The 19,884-nt window shown below is 39.5% G+C and overlaps 2 protein-coding genes across 6 annotated transcripts in view; one reads left to right on the top strand and one right to left on the bottom strand.

The window, feature by feature from the left end:
* Window positions 1–13,068, bottom strand: part of SAP30BP (SAP30 binding protein) — a 41,658-nt gene extending 28,590 nt beyond the window's left edge. Inside the window, exons 1-3 of the mRNA XM_081320686.1 lie at window positions 12,134–13,068; window positions 9,608–9,717; window positions 6,963–7,010 (exon numbers count right to left, since the gene is read on the bottom strand). Of these exons, the coding sequence (XP_081176812.1) occupies window positions 6,963–7,010; window positions 9,608–9,717; window positions 12,134–12,251 (276 nt within the window). The 5' untranslated portion in view covers window positions 12,252–13,068. The remainder of the gene's footprint in view (window positions 1–6,962; window positions 7,011–9,607; window positions 9,718–12,133) is intronic.
* Window positions 12,531–19,884, top strand: part of RECQL5 (RecQ like helicase 5) — an 86,199-nt gene continuing 78,845 nt past the window's right edge. For 4 of the 5 annotated variants that reach the window (XR_014025524.1, XM_081320684.1, XM_081320682.1 and 1 more), the window contains exons 1-3: window positions 13,321–13,668; window positions 15,997–16,118; window positions 16,686–17,204. Coding sequence is in view for 4 of the 5 variants with exons in the window: in XM_081320684.1 (XP_081176810.1) it covers window positions 13,548–13,668; window positions 15,997–16,118; window positions 16,686–17,204 (762 nt within the window). In the remaining variant the exon portion in view is untranslated. Of the gene's footprint in view, window positions 12,722–13,320; window positions 13,669–15,996; window positions 16,119–16,685; window positions 17,205–19,884 lie in introns of those variants that run through there. The other variant, XM_081320683.1, reaches the window with a different exon arrangement.

Here is a 19,884-nt window from a genome sequence, read left to right as displayed (position 1 = left end):
AGTTTTAAAATATACTATCTTTCTAAAAATTTGTCTAGCTAAGCATTATTTCATTCTTAAATTTCACTGGGCAGGGTGGTTCAGCTATATAAAAAAGGAGAAATATATCAACTATATTTTGCACATATTTTGCAATGTCAATTAAAGAGAGGCTATACCTTTGGTATAGCATAAACTCTGTATACAAGAGGTCCTAGGGCAGTGATGGAGAACCTTTTAGAGACCGAGTGCCCAAACTGCAACCCAAAACCCACTTATGTATCGTTGGGTGCCGGGTGAGCGTGGCCCATTGGGTGGGTGTGGCCCATTGGCTGGATGTGGCTCATTGGGTGGGCGTGGCTGCAGTGGTAACGGCAGATTGGGTGGGACTAAAAAGTTCAATCAATTCCAACTTTCTGAGATCTTTTTTTTCCCCACGAGAAGTTGAAATTGATTGATTGATTGAACTTTTTTTTTTTGCACAGGGCGGCAGAGGCCTAAAGTGAAAAGGTTTTATAAAACCCAGCTGAAAGGCCTAGGACTGGGGCGATGGCACGCGTGCCCACAGAGAGGGCTCTGCGTGCCAGCTGTGACACACGTGCCATAGGTTCGCCACCACGGGCCTAGGGTTATTTCCTAGCCTCTCTAGACAAAGATAGGAAACACTCCTACCAAGGACCCTGAAAGCTACCACTATTATTGCATGCAACATCAGATGAAGTGAGCCAATGGTATGATTTTGCATAATGAAGCACTATACTTCATGAATTTGACAAAGAAACAATGTGTGGCAATGTATGGAAATGGAAAAAAGGACAGTTAGTACAGACCCTTATTTGGATTCTTTATTTTTTATGTAAAATACAAGATGTATATTAGGGATAGATTGCTCTAGAATTAGCTCATAATTCGGAGACTGAAGATTTTCAATAGACTCCGAATCACCTGACCAGAAAGAAAATAGAATTCATGATACAGTAGTTGGTAGATAGTAAACAAACATTTAGACTTTGCCACTCATAAAGCAATCATTAACATGTACAAAGAGAAATGCTAAGAATCTTACTTGGAACCACACACATTCCACTGTAAACTGAAGACTCTTATAATCTCTTCTACAAAGCCTGCAATTTCCCTTAACTAATATTTCCATTGGAGTTACTTGACGGTTATTTTAAAGAAAGTATTCAGAGCTAGAAGTAGGAACTTTTAATGAAAACATGGCTTCATCAAACAAGATACCACTGTATAACAAATGTAACAACATATTGCAACATTTTATATATGAAATTATTGAGAATCCATGTCAAAGGGAAGAGGCAAGAGATTTTAGTGTCCAAGACTACATCCATCTCCTCAAAATTTAACAGTTATTAGTCAAACAGGCTTTCAGGCAAATATTAACTATTAACCAATAATTAAATTAGTCTGAATGGCTACAGTTATTCCAAACTTTTTCATTTAGATTCAACATGGTCACAAGCACCATGATGCTTTTGTTGGACGCCAGGCAGCTAAAAATGTTGAATGTTTTTGCATGTGTATCATTTGTAAATCATATACAAGAAAAAAATATATCAACGCTGCAGATCTTTACAATTCACGTAGAGATATTCCACAGTGCTAACACCAAAGAATAAATTGGATCAAGGGTATAATATTAAATAAATGTAACTTCTAAGATTAAAGGCTGAAAACTATGGCTAGGGACTCATGTTTTGCTTTGTAAATGTGTGTTCTTTTAAGCAAGGTTTCCAACCTGATAATATTCTCAATAAATAATTAAAAGGGAAGTAGCAGGGGATTCTACTGTAGGCACTCCTTATGAATTATTAAAGGTGGGTATTGAAATAGAACAGATTAGAATAATGTAAAACACACACAGTAAAAAGTGGGAAAAGAAAACAAAGCAGAATCAAATCAGCCAGCATTCATATATAGAAAGCCTGGATTTTGATGTTATTTGGTTCAATATAAATTTCAGAAATTTCAAAAAGAAGTATCTTTATAACTTTTAAAATATTTTTGGAAAACAGAAATGTATGCCTATCTGAATAGAGAAAATTGCTAAGTCTACATTTCAAAAATTCAGTTGGGATGTTCTTTATCCACTAGGCTTCTTTATACTGTTATATTTGAGTCAGTAATAAGACTGGTCAAATTATTAACCTGGGTTTGTCGGTTGAGTCACACAGTTGATACAGCCTGATATAATGAAATCAGAGGATTAGAAAAATTAGTGAAGAAATACTGCCACTACATGGACAACACAGTTAATTAACACAGTTTTTAATTAACTTTGAAGTCCCAGATGTTTTAGATACTGACAGGCATACATTTGGAAAGAAGCATAGCTTTAGGATGCTTTAAAACACTCCACAAGTATTTTCCTAAATAAACAAATAAGCCAAATAAATATCTCATATATAAATAGAAGAGAGAGAAAGCATCTAATCAACATCACAATAAGACATCTATTTCTTACTTATTATATATAAATCCTCTTTTCCTTCCTGAAGTTCAGTAGTTACTCCTCCTATTTTGTCCCACAACAAAAAAACCAACATCTTAACAATTGTATCACACTGGTTCTCTGTGATATCAATTATAATGGACATATTTTTAGATGTACGTGATTTCTTCAGGGTTCAGTTTAAAATACTTGAGTATGTGAAGCAATATTTTAACTTCAACCAAGTGACAGTAAGGAAACAGATGAAATTTGTCCAAAATACATTATAATGCCTTCTTCCAGCAGGTTTATACATGCCTCTGATGTGTTACATATGTATATGGTTGGACCACAGTTTATATTCCACATTTATATACATTTATATTTAGTAGATATATTTACAGATCACTCCAGCAGGACTGATCTGTAGCTATACATTTAAAAGTTACATATGTGCTGAGAAATTAAAAATTGATCCAAAAACTAGCAATATAAGAAAAATCTCATCCGCTAACATTCCAATGAATTAACCTCACACTGTTTGCCATAATAGAAAGGTACATTTTAGAAAGATCCTCGTGACATTACCTTCATCTCAGCCCCATCTCACTGCTGAGGCATCCTATAGTTGTTCCACTTGGGAAGTGACCTTTTCCTTCTTTTCCTGACACAAAACTTGCTATTCAAGACAATTTACCTAAGCCCGGGAATAAACAGGGATACAGGTAGTCCTTGATGTAGGACCACACTGTGGCCCAAAATTTCCATTGCTAAGTGAAACAGACGTTAACTTGAGTTTTGCCCCATTTTACGACCCTTGTTGCCAGACTTAAGTGAATCACTGCACTTAAGTTAGTAACCAGGTGGGATTCTTGGTGTTCTCTGACTTTGTTTTCTTGCAGACATTTTGTTACTCAAACTAGGTAACAAAACGTGATGATGTCACCTCGTTTGGGTAATGAAACCTCTGCAAGAAAACAAGCAAGCTCAGAGAGCACCAAGGACCTCTCATGTCAATCCTGAGCTACAAATGTTCTCCTTTATTGGTAACATGGTGTTAAGTGAATCTGGCTTCCTCATTTGACTTTTCTTGTCAGAAGGCTGCAAAACGGAACACTGCAACTGTCATAAATATGAGCCAGTTGCCGAGTATCCGAAGTTTGATCATGTGACCATGAGGATGCTGTAACGCAGAGGTCTTCAAACTCGGCCCTTTTATGACTCATGGACTTCAACTCCCAGAATTCCTCAGCCAGGTACACTGGCTGAGGAATTCTGGGAATTGAAGTCCATGAGTCATAAAAGGGCCGAGTTTGAAGACCTCTGCTGTAACGGTTCAAAGTGTGAAAAATGGTCATAAGTTACCTTTTCCCCCCAATGACTAAATGGGTCACTAAATGAACTGTTGTAAATCGAGGACTACCTGTAGCAATCTGCTTAGCTGCAGTGGGCCTGGATCGTCTTCTGCGAAAAGGCTGTCTCCCGGACTAGTTCCTTGACATGACAGTGATGCATGCGGGTGCTACCTGGCCTATTTCTTATACTAGAATACACTGGCATATAAAGCTCCCAGGAGATCAGCTAGCTGAATCTTGGACTTGGGAGATTGTAAAATACAGAAAGTATGAAACACGTGCGCAAACACAGTGATCAAAGCAGAGATGGGAGAGAGAAGAAACTTTCTGCCTTACCGAAAAGGTTTTATGTGGGAAACTGGCAGGAGAGAAAGGAAGGAACGTTCTGTAGACTTTGTAGTACTGGCATCCCCTAGTACAGGGGTAGGCAACCTTGGCTCTTTTATGACTCAAGGACTTCAACTCCCAGAATTCCTGAGACAGTGTGGCTCAGCTTGGAAACCTCTCCCTTTCCCCTCAGCGTGGCTGGCTCAGGAATTCTGGGAGTTGAAGTCCACGAGTCATAAAAAAGAGCCAAGGTTGCCTACCCCTGCCCTAGTAGTTGGGCTTCACTGCTTTATATTTCAAATCAGCTCTACCAATTACTCAGATTGGGGCTGGGAGATGGGGACTGCTGAACGCAGAAGATTACGTACCAATTACTTTGGTAGATGGACCCATATTAACGCAGGTGGACACTACATGGCAGCATCTATGAAACAGTCTCATGGGACTAGCAATCTCCCTCTCTCTGTGAACCTTTCAGATTCTCTTGAACTATTTTAACAGGCTCTGGCTGCAAGAGAAAAATCTGCTTGTCATCTTACATATCCATAAAGCAGTGTTATTATGCATGCGTATAATCCTATCTATCATTTAATAGGTGCTGAACAAATGGTGGTTATGACTGGTCTTTGAATTCCAGCCATCTCGGCACCCCCCCCATGGTCACGTGATCACAATCTGAGTGCTTGGCAAGTCGTTTGCACTTATGACCGGTTGCCAAGCGCCCTACAATCACATGATCATCATTTGCAATATTCCCTCTGCTGGCTTCTACCGAAGGTCTGTGGGGAAGACAGCAGGGAAGATTGCAAGTTGATGGGGTAAGTTTCCTCTGTGCCCACCCTGCAGTGGTCACTTGCACACCAAAGCACCCACTCCAACCCTTGCGGTGCCTCCCTCATATTCTCGAACACCTCCTTACACGTAACCCAATCCACAACCCCATGCACCATGCACTATTATATGGAAAGGGACATTACTGGAACATTGCCACAGGCCTAAATATTTAGAGGTCACTCTAGATAGGGCTCTAACATATAAGCAGCACTGTACCGACACTAAAGTGAAAGTCAGTGGACAAAAGAACATCCTCTGGAAATTAATAAGCTCTACCTGTGGTGCCAAACCAAGGATCCTTAAGACAACAGCTCTAGCTCTTGCCACTCAGCAGGCGAACACACTTGCCCAGTCTGGTCTAAATCAGCGCATGGTTGGAAAGTAGATGCTGCTCTGAATGAAGCCAGCAGAATTATTACCGGATGCCTTAAACCTCAATATAAAATCTTACCACCTAGCTGACATTGCCCCGCCTGCTGTTTGCAGAGAAGCAGCAGCATAGAGAGAGACTCAAATCATCAATATCCATTCAACACCCTCTCTATGGCCTACAACCAGCTCAACAGACTAAAATCCAGGAAAAGCTTCCGTAGGTTGACAGAAGACTTTGAAGAATTTGAAAGCAGAGCGGACCAACGGAAAACTACAAAGAACCAACATTGGATGGAACCAGTGGAGGAACTGGGTCCTGGGTCTGACGAAAGCTGGGAATTATGGAAATCATTGAAAGAGACTGCGCAAAATCCACAGACTCTCCGAACAAATGGGGTTATCTGGTTGCTTCTGCTCTTTGCAATTGTGGTGACATGCAAATACACACACACACACACACACACACACACACACCTGCTCTTTGTGCCCCAATCATGACAGAACCCAATTAATGTTGCTAGTTTCTAGGCAAGATCTGTTTAATTTGTACATATTTTAATCTTGTATTTTACAGTTTAAATGTTAGGTTATACAGACACCTTATTTTACTTGCGACGTTTCTGACATGAACACACACACAAACCCCATGCACTTTCCCTGACCCATACAATGCTCCTCACTTACTCTCTCATACCCTTCCCAACCAGCACCTCTCACACACTCCTTGCACCTTCCCCAACCTGCACAACAACTCTCACACAGCTGTTGCGCTATGGGGTACCTCTCTTGCAGTCTCCCGGGCTCTCTCTCACAACTCCGCCATTGAACATATCCCTCTCCAATCCTCCCTATCACCCCTTTGTTTCTTTCCCCACCTTCCTGTAGGCCTGGTACTTGTAATTTCCTACCAGTTTCCCCACTAACTTCGGTTATGGGAAGCCCAGTGGGAAGTCATCTCACCCAATGACCGTGGGACTTAGTTAACAACGGCAACTGGGACTGCAGATTGCTGGTGCGATGTGGTCATGCGTCACTTTTATTGATTGAAGTTCTGTTATCGTAAATTGAGGAATACATATGCGGTCTTATTTTTAACAACCCCAAATTAATCTCAAGCACTGCATGAACGTCACCAATCACACGAAAGATGAAAATTTGGAAACTTGATTCTTAATGCAATCCCCTGAAACACATACAACTCCTTTTCAGACATCTGCACTGTTTCTGACCATTAGTGTTAAGAGTCCATACAAGGCATAATATTCCATTTCCTAATAATTAGCCAATCTCTGATACGGAAGATTAACTTAGTTACTCATATGTACTTTGTGGAAGGAGAAGTGTCATGAGTCTATGGTAGGATCAAAGTTAGAAGTCTGGTAGCACTTTTTTTTTGACTAACCATAGTTGCATCTGATGAACTGAGCTGTAGTTCACAAAATCTTACATCTTTTAATAACAATCTGTGTGAAAAGGTGCTCTTCTGAGTCCTCCTGACTTTTGTATCCATCTCAGGAGCCATCTCCCATTCCCCAAACAAGTTAGCTTGTCAAGAATAGAAGATACAGATGACTAACTAAATCACACTATTACGCTTTGCAGTGTATTCCCATCCCATCCCATCCCAATACTCTTCTAAATACCTTCAGATCATCAGCCTCAGGTTTTTCAGTCTCTGAATCGTCATCTTCCTATAAGACAAAGAATGTACAGAATTAAGCTTTAAATTGTCAGCAAGTTCTTGCATATTTGGCAAGGGACTTGCACTAAATAGCCTAATTTTGCTTTTTAATTCAGCTAGGTTGCTCTCTCAGCTTCTTTCTCAAACCCTGTTAAATAGCCATTCAAGGAAAAGAAGGTATAAATAAGTTAAGTTTACTTCTAAGAAGTCAAGGTAGATTCTAAGAACCCACACAATGCTGGATTTCTTTTTTTTAAAAAGGCATTAAAAGTCAGCAGATAGGATACATTTTATCAGTTGAGAATTTTTTTTTGCTAATTTTATTCTAATAAATAAAGCAGGTCACATTAGGCAAACATGAGGACAACTAGCCATGTTCCCACTTAATAACATATAGAATCTCTGATTCTAGAGCCTCCAAAACAAAGTTTCAAGATGATATAATATGCATTTGTAAGAAAACAATTGAAAATGTTGGATAAAATGGAATGTGGTGCCTTCTGAGCTTGATGGTTTTCTTGCATACAATGGAACGAATGGACCAAAGACTAGCATATAACTACTACCATAGCACTGTATTATCAATCAATAGCACGCCCCAGGTTTTTCATTGCTAAAGAATGGCCCTGAAATTCCGTAATGCATCTAGTTTGGAGTTCAACAATAGGTTACAGCCTCCACATTTATTATCACATTCACTGTATCTTTCTGAAACTGAAGTTGTTATCCAGGTTTCCCACCTAGATTCTACTTTAGGTACTTATTTCAAACTCAACATGAGATTAAATACTGAATTATCACAGATATAGGAATGCCCACAATAAAAAAGATCACCTAATTCTTTTGCCACCGTTATGAAGAAATTATAAAAATTGTAAATATGCTTTCTTCAATATAAAGACTGAAATTATGGATACCATTATTTAAAGTTAAGCTTAAAAGAATTTACAAAGATAAATAGCATTATGTCATAATTTAAATTTTAATTTATAGCTGCATGAAACATCAATATTGGGAACATATGTGGTAGAATTTTGGGATGAGGTACCAATATTATATTATTAATACACTGTTCTCCCTTTTATTGCTACCATCTGATCTAAGAGAAATGGCAGTAATCCTGAGCAGGTGTCCTGGATGTATCTTAATTAAGACAATAGTATACAGTAATAACCATCTGCATGAGGGGATATCAAAATAAGCAGGATGGTAGACAGGGTGTGGCATTGCTGATTTTGAGCAAGTGTACTGATATATGCAGACAAGTGGGATTTGCATTGTGATTTTCAAATCTTTGTATTGTGATGTTCAAATAGACCATCTACAGATGCTTTTGATAGCACTTGTAGGTTTTGCCAATCAGTGCAGAGATATACAATCACTTAGATGAACTGTGCTCCATTTATGAACTTATTCTGAGGTATTCATGCAATAGCATTATCCTGAATATTGGATGTTATCAGCTATAAAGCAAGTTATTTTTTTTTTGAAAAATGGATTTCCCCCGCTTTAAATATCTTTGGGATTTATTCACATGGAAGGATGCTTCTTGAAATAAAAATTAAGTAGCTGGTCAAAGTATATGAGCAATATACTTATCCTACTACTCAGATTAGAGTAGACCTCTTCTCAAGAGGTCATCCATGCATGGCATATTAAATTTCATTTTAAGAAGGAATCAAAAGTATTTTCAGGCCACTTATTTATAAAAATTACTTATATATCTAAATTATAGGTATTTGGAGATAATGCAAAACTGAATATACACGTAAGAAAAGTTATAGAAAAATGTTGCCTCCTTCAAACTAGAAAAATATGTAGGAATTCTCATTTACAACCCCAGTTGAAAGGATAATCAATTAAAAGAGGAAAACATGTTTGGAAAATGCCACAGTATCTTGGTAAAAAATTATCATTTGAAACTCTGGCAATTTTAAAATACTATTTGAAGACTACTTTTAATTAATCAATTTATAGAGCTGCCTAACTCACAACTGCAACTCTTTTAGATTAAAAGCAAGAATACACCAAACCCATCCAAAGAGTTTAAAAAAACAAACCACATCTCAGACTAATCAAATGTTCACAGAATGAGCTCATCTAACATCCTGGCCAAAGAAGGGAATATTACCTAAAGTAAAAAAAATGGAACAGAGTAGAGAAGCTACATTTTAAAAGCTTTGCAGGAATAATCAGCTCAAGCAATGCATGGGGGTAGAAGAAATAACAATGTATTGGCTACTATCGTAAAATCATGTTATAGGTATTTTTTTATCAATTTATGTATTTTTTTTACTTTTAGATTTTAGAATATAGAAATTTACTTCTAGAATATAAAAATGTCAAGTGTACATCAACTATAAAATGGATCATTTTATGTTTACATTAAGATTTGATCTTGCAAACAAAAAGGCATTGCCACTGAAGGAAGTTAGGAATAACAGGCTTTTCCATTTTATTTAAGCATTCCTCTAGCAATTCTGTGATAACTTCGAAAACAATATATCTAAACAAAAGAAACAAAGAAGGCACAAAACGTTAACATTCCTATATTGCTCTAGTGAAACCTGCAATCCAGGTTTGATTGCTATATAACAAAATACCTACTGACTGTCTGCTGTTTTCGTCATCGTCTTCATCATAACCATCCTCTTCTCCTTCCATTTTACTGAAGTCGTCTTCTCCATAGCTTTCTGACACCAAGCCACCTTTTTCTTCTAGGCCATCCAACGAAGGAAGAAAATGGTTAATAGTCATTTTGCAATCCGGCAGAAGATTGATACTGTTGTACAAATCACATATATAAATACACCTGCTAAAATAAACAACCCTGCTAAACAAGAAATATGATCTTTTACTTAAATAACTTTTCTTCAGCCCCTCTACCATAAGTTCTTTCTTGTTAACTGTCCAATAAAATACTAAGCATTAGTCTTACAATGTTTTGCACATACCATGGCACTTAAAGGTGCGTGAACTTGTTTAAATATACAATTTTCCTGCAAAAATATAACCTAAAACATAGTCTGTTCTCCATATAGATAAAGCTAAAGAGAACCCAATTAAACAAATGACTCCAAACATTGTAATTCATTTATTTACTGAGGAAAGCTACAGACTTGTACAGTGGCTAAAGTAAATGACCCTCTAGGATTATCAATTCATTTGAAGGGGGAAATTAGAGTCAGGGGTTTCAATCAATGGGAGGATAATCAGGTGTGAGTGTAGATGGTTTGCCTTATTTAAAGAATAGAATTCCGAGTATTCCCTTTCAGTCTGATCTTTGCAATAGGAAAGTGTGTTATGGTTCAAACAAAGATTTTTTTGAGCATCTCCTGTTGATTCTTACCAGGCTTGAAAATGTTACAAAACTATTTCCAAAGAGTTTGGATTTTATCAATTCATTCTCAGGCAAACTGTGTGCAAATAGGGATAATTCAACAACACTGTTACCCTCACCAGGAGTGGTTGACCAACCATGACCATACAAAAGGCAAGGTGTGTAATACTTCAAGAAGTCTCAAAGAAGCCCAGAGTAACAGAGTAAAAGGAACTAAAGGCCTTTTTTTGCATTGGTGAATGTCAGTGTTTGTGAAACCATCATCAGGAAAACACTGAACAATGGTGTACCTGGCAGGGTTGCAAGGAGAAAGCTATTACTCTCCAAACAAAGAAAATTGTTGTCCATCTACCATTTGAGAAAGACCATGCAGATAAACCAGAAGGCAACTGGAAGAATATTCTGTGCATAGATGAGACCAAAATAGAAATTTCTGACTTCAATGAAAAACATTAGGTTTGGTGAAAGGAAAACACGGCATTTCAGCATAAGAACTTTATCCCATATGTGAAATGTGGTGGTGGTAGTATCATCTTTTGGGCCAAGACAGCTTGCCATCATTGATGGAACTATGAATTCTGAACCGTGCTAGCAAATTCTACAGGAAAATATCAACGTATTAATCTGTGAATAGAAACTCAAAAGAAATGGGTCATGCAACAAGGCAATGATCCAAAATGCACAATTTGTATGACCAAAGAACACTTAAAGTAAAAGAAAGTTAATATGTTTATTATTAATAATTAATATAATTAATAATGATTAATATAATTATATTAATTATTAATATAATAATTCCATCTGTCCTGTTTGCCATTGTTCACTCCCTAGAGACTAAAATGGACAATGTGAAATTTCAGCGGGCCCGAACAAGGAGTATATATCGAAGGTGGTGACCCTTTGAGAGCTGTATGCAACAAAATTTCATTTTGATGTATGCCGATTGGTGTACATTCAAAGTGACAATAAAGTTATCATCATCATGTTGTAGAAGGACAATTCATGGGAATAAGCCCACCAACTTCCCTGAATTGAAGCTCCCCCATAAGAAGGAATGGCCTAAAATTCCTCCAAGCCAATATGCAGGACTGATCAGTGGTTACCAGAAACCTTTAGTTGCAATTATTGCTGCCCCAAGGTATGTGTGTGGGATGTGTGAGACATCAGTTATTGAAAGCAAAGATTCACACTTGCTACACACAGGTATGCAGTTCTGGATCCTTTTCCCCCAATAAATAATTGAATATAATGTTTTGACTCACATGTTTAATTGGGTTCTCTTTATCCAGGTTTAGGATTGATGGGGAGAACAGATCACCTTTTAGGTCTTTTAAGCACCATTGTATATACAAAACACACCAAGTCAAATGTCTGATATTTTATCTAACTAGTACGGTATGGTAGAACTCACACTGAAGAGGATGAAGAAAGCAGTCACTTTAAATAACTATTGGGTTAAAGTTAATTAACAGCGTAGCCAAGTAAAAAGGCGCTTCATATTTTCAGAAAGGCACCTTTTCCCATAACCATCTGCCCACAACACCCATCAGCCAAGAATACAGGGGCTACAAACACTTCCAGGAAACGGAGGCTGGAGGGAGGAGAAAGCTTCAACAAGGCCATTTAACATATCTTCCCTGAACACAACTCTAAGCCAAAGCCAACCAACCGTACAATGCATCAGCACACCCAGCAAGCAGATTGGGAGTTATCCCGATCAGGTTCCAAAGAAGAAACGAGGCATGGCGTCTTATTAAACCCAACCAAACCGCCCCACCCCCCCAAGGCCTCACCCGTCCCTCCTCCTCGATCGCTCCCGGCGCCGCCGGCCTCGCTATCAGACTCGGGCTCGGAATCTTCCGCATAAACCGCCAAGGAAGATAGAACGCTTTTTTTCGCCGCCGCCGCCATCTTCCTTTTCGAACTCAGTTGAATTCTCTTCCGGCGCAAGTAAATGGCGTCAGCGAAGCGCTCGCCGGAACTACCTTCGTTCTTTTCGGGACCGCGATAGCTGCGGACTAATTTTCCCAAGGCATCTCTTCGCTCAAAGTGGAGGAATTCGTGTAACTGCTGGGTCTCGCTGGAAACAGACGAAACGAAGAGCCTTTTCCCCTCAAAGTCCAGGCTCTTCAACGGCCTCTTACGTCATCAACTCGCGCTGAAGCGATGCCGAAGTCCCTGATGCTGCCGGAACCTGAAGCCGTCTGAATTAACCGGGATTCTGGCAGCGGCTGCGCCTGCACTATGAGGCCTATGGCTCAAGAATATAGTTTCAGAGAGCTGAGAAGGAAGAAAGTTTCATAGTTTGTGGGTGCACTAAAATGTTGCCCCGCGGGGCCGCGGTCTCGAGTTTCGGTTTCGGCTTTCCTCAGATGGAAAAGGTTGGAATGGCTTTACCTGGAGATTATTTGTATCCCGCCGATTTTTAATCTCTTTTCTCCGGACGAGGATCTGAACGTTTCGTCGTACTTCTTAAACCTGCTAGAGATTTTCTCTGACAGATCTGCGTCAGAAAGTAATTTTAAGAAAAGTGATAATAAGAAAGTCAGGAAATTTAAATTGGTCTCGGAGTTAGGTGTCGGTTAAAGAGCAATTTGTTCTCCAAAGCCCATCTTTTCCGAAGGTGAAATATTATATCGTGCGAAATTAAAAGATGCGTTTTGTGGAGCGTTTTCTGAAGGCTAACCTAAAAAAGCTAAGCAGAGTTGGCTTAGTACTTGCATGAACACCACTGATTTGTCCCAAAATTATCGCCTAAACTGGGAATAAGAAAAACGTCCTGAAACACACCTAATTTCCTGTTGCTTGGAAAATCGAATGGCATTGAGCTCCACGTGAAGGAAACGAAGGTTGGGACGCAGGGAGCTGCAAGGCAATAAAAGAAGTAGTAGGTATAAAATAGTAATCTGCATTCCGAAAAAGCAAGAAAATAGTTCAATTTCTTGTGCCTAGGTTCTTTTAGTCTCTGGATTATAATCTAATGTACTTACAGCTTTGCTTCTTCTATTGGATAATGAATAGCAAGAACTCTTGTATTTTACTAAATCGGAGAATGGTGATGGTTGTGTAAAAACCATACAGAAGATAGTATTATTGAAATAAATCTGTTATGCCTATACAGGTGATGATTTGCAAGAAAAGAAAATAATTGCATGAAGGTCCCCTCTTTACCTCTATTTTGAATTATTCCTAGTATTGGCTTTTAAGATGAGTAGCAGTTCTTCCTCAAGATTGGAAGATAGAGTTCTGCAAACTCTGACAAAGGTTTTTGGATTTAACTCTTTCAAGACTTCATTGCAAGGAAGTGCAACTATGACTGTGGTAAAAGGTAAACTGCAAGAACTTTTTATGATCGTATAAAATATTTTTAACATGTCATTCAAAGATTCCCAGCTTCCCAAAATATGGCAAGTATAACATTCTATTCCCTGTAACAATAAGAGAAAAACATACAGTGAAAAAGCTGTGAATATTATAAAAGACTTTTTTCTACTGCTGAAAATACATAAAATACATAAAAGTCTTTTAGGTTCATTATTTCATTTATTACAATTGGAGATTTTCCTAGACTATCTCTTAAAATGAGTAATTGATGTTGGCCAAATCCATAGTAAAATTGATTTATCTGGGAATAAACTCCATTAAACAGACTGTTTTCCAAGGAAATGAATTGTCACTTCCAAAGATTATGCTAGCTGAGAAGTCATGTAAATGTATTACAAACCTAATACATTTAGAGCAGGCATGTCAAACTCATGAGGTCATGTGAGGTCGCGCGATGTATTGCAACTTTTTCCCCATTGCCAGCAATGGGGTGGGCACAGTTTTGATGTCACAGATCCAGTCTGCGGGCCAGCAATTTGATATGTATGATTTAGAGAATGCTTGGCTGATTTTACATAAATTTGGATGATGCTGACTTAAGCTTTGTAAACTGAGATGTGATTTACTACAATCTATGCTAAAAGTTTTCATTTAACAGTAATTTCCCAATACATCCAAACTGAATAGCTATGGATTGGAGTCAGATTTGGTCACCTAGAATGGAAATCAAATCTAATAAATCAAATAGAACTGTACAGGTAATCCTCAACCTATGGCCACATCGAGCCCAAAATTTATGTTGTTAAGAGAAAAAATTGTAAGTACTTTTTGCCCCATTTTACATCTTTTCTTGCCACATTTGTTAAGTGAAACATTGAAGTTAAATTAGTAACACAGTTGTTAAGTAAATCTGGATTCCCCGCGTTCTTTGCTTGTCAGAAGGTTGCAACAACCGGTTCTCTCTGTGGATGCTGCTTCCGGAAGTCCATTCTGGGCCTGGGCAACAAAAAATTAGCTACCATTTCTGTCCAACTGTGCGAACTGGCTGAATCCCACCACTGCATGGGATGCCTATGAAATTATTTAAATTTAACTGGAACTATGACATCTGCATATAATAAATTACTTTTACAAGAAAAGAACTCATTGTTCAAAAAGCCCTGCATGCATGCACACTATCAGCTCTCAGATTTTTGGCACAGCTTGCTCTTTTGGTGTTGCAGCTGCAGGGCAAATGGAAGATGGAGCAGAGGGTCATGGTGAGGAGAACAAGCTCTTTGCAGCTGTTCCTTTTCTGGGTGACGGATGGGACTGGATTTCTATTTGGTTTAATTCCAGATACGCTGGGAGAACCAGAGATGCTGGGTTTCCCAGCCAATAGCACAGGACTAATGTTGGCTTGTTGGATTAAGGTGAAACAATTCATTTTTTGGATCAGAACAGGTAGTCCTCAACTTACAACAGTTCACTTAATGACCATTTGAAGTTACAATGGTACTGAAAAAAGTGACATGACTATTTTTCACACTTACAACCATTGCAGCATGCCTGATCGATTTATATTTGGATGCTTGACAGCTGGTTCATATTTATGACGGTTGCAGTGTCGTTTCTGCCTGGACTAAACATTCCCAGAAAGAAATCAGGCAGGAGAGCCAATTTGGTTAAATGCTGGCCTAGAAACCAGGAGATTGTGAGCTGTAGTCCTGCCTTAGACATCAAAGCTGTGGGCAGTGGTGCGATTCAGCCAGTTCGCACCACTTCGGCAGAACTGGTAGCTAATTTTTGTTGCCCAGGCCCAGAATGGACTTCCGGAAGCAGCATCCACAGAGAGAACCAGTTGTTCACATAGTTGAATCCCACCACTGATTCCATGTTAGAGTGAAACTCATGGACACATTTCAGCAACATCAATGATTTAAGACATATTCATTGCTACGGAGCTTTGTGGCCTCTTGATGGCCAATTTAGAGCCCCATTTAAATAATATCTGGGTATATAATACCAGAATCCATCTACTCATTAAACTTAACCTGTGGTACCTTTTTTCTGAACTCAGCCTGGGGGAAAAAATGGATTCTTTCAGTAAATAGCAGAAAGTCAAGCTCACACTGATCTAAAGCATTTCTTCTAAATCATTTTCATAGTACACCTAGCTTTAATATGTTTTACTACAGGGTATTGCCTCAGTACTGTTGTGCTTTTATGGATATATGTAAGATTTGATATCTTATGCATAGCCTGGGGAAAAATTGTTCTGGTCTTCAAAACAGAATCTGGAGACACTTGTAATAAAAAAAGAACTTTGAACATTTTGTTGTTGCTTTTGCAGGGGACAAGGATGCATTTATATGTATGCCAACAGGAGCAGGGAAATCCCTGTGTTATCAGCTTCCAGCAGTTTTGGCAACAGGCATTACCATAGTGATTTCGCCATTAATTTCACTTATTCAGGTAATTTCTACAATTATGTGAAAGAAGAAATATGCTTTAAATAGAAAAGATGTTTTAAAATCTGCCTTTTCCAAAGAGCTTGTTAGCTTAATTCAGATCAATAACTACAGGTTATTGTATAATTCAGTCTCATAAGTGAAAGTAATTGGAAGTTCTGGAATTAGCATTATTCTTTGGCCTTCAGGTATTACTATAGTGAGATTATATACGTAATTGTTCTGAGTTATCTTTTTGTATCAAACTTTTGAGGTGTTTAGAGGTTTCATGTTAACAAATATTCAAGGAATTCATTATTTCTAATCTTTGGTACCATGTTGGATGATACTCATTGTCATCTTTAATCAGTTTGTTTAATTAAATAGAGGCAAATCAAATATTGTATGTAATTTCAACCATTTTAATTTAAAGAATACTCTTAAGGAGCTAAAATTAAAAAAAAAATCTCATGTATAGTAGTAAATGGGTTTGAAAATTCTAAATATAGTTAGATGATCATAAATGTCTTCATATTGCAGCAGTTTGCTGGTCAGATTCTTTCTGTAAAGCTACCTTTCTCTTTTCTCGTAGGATCAAGTAGATCATTTGCTCTCTCTCAAAGTCAGAGTGAGCTCTTTTAATTCCAAGATGTCCGCTCAGGAGAGAAAAGCCATCCTTGCTGACTTGACAAGCGACCACCCTAAGATAAAGCTGCTGTACATCACTCCAGAGATGGCAGCTTCTGCTTCTTTTCGGCCCTCCTTGGAGCGTCTAATGTCTCAAAAGCTTATTTCTTACCTGGTGGTTGATGAAGCTCACTGCGTTTCCCAGTGGGGGCATGACTTCAGGCCAGACTATCTGCATCTTGGCTCCCTGCGTTGTCGCATGCCCAATATACCATGCCTGGCCCTGACAGCCACAGCTACGAAGCAAGTTCAGGAAGATATTATAGCCCTGCTGAAGCTAAAGCAGCCTGTGGCTACTTTTAGGACGCCTTGCTTCAGGCCCAATCTATTCTATGATGTGCAGTATAAAGACCTTTTAGCAGATCCCTATGAAAATCTGAAGGATTTCTGTCTGAAGTCTCTTGGACGGCAAAATGAATTAGGGGTGAGTGAAATCTCTCTTTTTTAAAAAAAAAAAAAAGGTTATTTGTGGTTTATTGGTCTTAGGTAACCATGTGCAGCTAATATGATAAGACAAAATTTGGATTGAATCATATTTCCTTTGCTACTTGTTTAGAGAGATGAACTCCCTGACGGAACATACATGAGACATCATATGCATCTATTAGATAATTTTTCCAGATAAAAATTAGGAGCTTAGTTGGGGAAATATACATGTAGCTTCATGGATTATACCAATATTTAGTAGGTTCAAAAGTATATACCGTATTTTCCGGCGTATAAGACGACTTTTTAACCCATGAAAATCTCAAAAGTTGGGGGTCGTCTTATACACCAGTCGTCTTATACGCCGGAAAATACTATTCACCTCTCTGATCTTTTCTCTTTTCTGCTGGACGGCGGGATCGCTGGGTGAATGGAGGTAGGCGATGGCGACCCGTGGTTAAGCGGCCGATGGCGAACGGGTGATGGAGGGCAAACTCTCGTCAGCTCCTGGGGCGGCTACTGCAGCCGCCGCCGTTGCTTTCTGTATGACTGGCCATGCTGGCGCTTCCAATGCTGGCTGTCAGGTCCCCAAAAAGAGGAGGGGCAGGCGGTCCCCAGAGGTGCGCTGCTCAACAGTAGGAGGGGAGCACCTTTGCTCCTGCCAAGGCACCGCCTGACCCGCACCGACCGGAAGAATCGCTTGCCTGGTCACGGAGTGCGGAACAGCGGTACTTGGCGCCCCTCTTGCCCGCAGACCATGCAGTGGCCCTCGCCAGCCGGCCTCGGCATGGCCGCCCCAAGCCCGGCTCTCTAGCGCGTCTTCCGGGCCCGCCTGGCCAACCGTCTCCTGGGCGGGGCTTGGCTCCAGACGCGGCGGCTGCTCCGTCTGCAAATGCTATCTCAAAGCCGAATCACGCTTGGCCATGCAGGCTGCCGAAAGGTGGGGACTCAGAGTTCCCGCGGTGGTTGTGGCTTCTGGCATGCTGTTTGCAGAGTCTGGCCTGGAAGAGCGCGTGGCTTTGCACCATTTGCATCAGATGGGGCTGAATCTGAATCGGGCTTGTGTCGGACACTTGGCAACTGGCATGTAAGTATTTTCTGGCGTATAAGACGAAAAATCTTGAAAATCTTCTCAAAAGTCAGGGGTCGTCTTATACGCCCAGTCGTCTTATACGCCGGAAAATACGGTAGTTCATTCAAAAGTATGCTTAGGAATTATTTCTGAGTAGACATGCATAGGATAATTCCATTGAAGTGGCTTTCCCCCCCAAAAAAACAAATAATAGAGTAGTATTACAGAAATAATAATTATTTACAGGTAGTCATCGATAAAGGGACGCGGTGGCTCAGTGGGTTAGGACGCTGAGCTTGTCGATCGGAAGGTCGGCAGTTTGGCGGGTCGAATCCCGAGTGCCGCGTAGCAGAGTGAGCGCCTGTTACTCGTCCCAGCTTCTGCCCACCTAGCAGTTCGAAAGCATGTAAAAATGCAAGTAGAAAAATAGGGACCACTACGGTGGGAAGGTAACAGCGTTCCGTGCGCCTTTGGCGTCTAGTCATGCCGGCCACATGACCACGGAGACGTCCTCGGACAAGCGCTGGCTCTTCGGCTATGAAACGGAGATGAGCACCGGCCCCTAGAGTCGGAAACGACTAGCACGCATGTGCGGGGGAACCTTTACCTTTACCTTTTTAGTCATCGATAGTTCATTTAGTAATGGTTCAAAGTTACAGCGGCACTGAAAAAAGTGACTTATGACCATTTTTCATACAACCTTTGTAGCATCCCCGTGATCATGTGATCAAAATTCAGATGTTTGGCAACTGGTTCATACTTATGACCGTTGCTGTGTCCCGGGGGGGGCATGTGATCCCCTTTTGCGACCTTCTGGCAAACAAAGTCAATGGGGAAGCCAGATTCACTCCACAACTGGGTTCCTAACTTATCAACTGTAGTGATTCACTTAACACATTTTGCAAAATTTACCTAGCAACTGTCTCACTTAGCAACAGAAATTTTGGACTCAGTTGTGGTTGTAAGTCGAGGATTACCTCTGTGTCCAGGAAAGGAAGCTGTGATCCTCTGAATTTTATTCAGTGCTAAATCTCAACAGCCCTCAGCATTGCCCACATTAACTTAAGCTATTGGAAGAGTTTATTTCACAGCATATGGAGAACCATAATCCCACTCTTGCAATATTACTTATAAATATGCATGAATAAAGGAGGGATATAAATAAATAAGTACATAGGTGATACCGTATGTATCCAAAAGCTTCAAAAGAAAGAATCCAAATTCTTCAGATTTAATTTAGCAAGTATGAATTTTTCAACAGCACGTTTGAATTCTTGATCAGTTTAACAGAGTCAGATCAGAGCAAAAGGGACAGTACAATGCAGGTTATGTAAATATTATATAGAAATATAAGATTACATAAATTTACATGTTTTGTAGAATCCTAGCTTATTGTAAATATAACTTGTGTCACCACATGGGAAATAAGATAAATATAATATTAATTTATTCTTTTTCCCATAAGATGACACAGGTTGTACAGTCTATTGATTTTTTTTTTAAAAAAAGCTATGGTTATTTTTTAAGAGTCAGTGAGGCATTGGGGTTACGCTGTTGATCCCAGGTTCGTATCCAGGATCAGTCGTAGACATTCTAGGGCCACTCA

Source organism: Vipera berus (assembly GCF_964194415.1).
Source record: "Vipera berus genome assembly, chromosome: 2".
Lineage (NCBI taxonomy): Eukaryota > Metazoa > Chordata > Lepidosauria > Squamata > Viperidae > Vipera > Vipera berus.
Note: the sequence above shows the minus strand (reverse complement) of the source record. Positions and strands in the feature narration are given on the sequence as shown.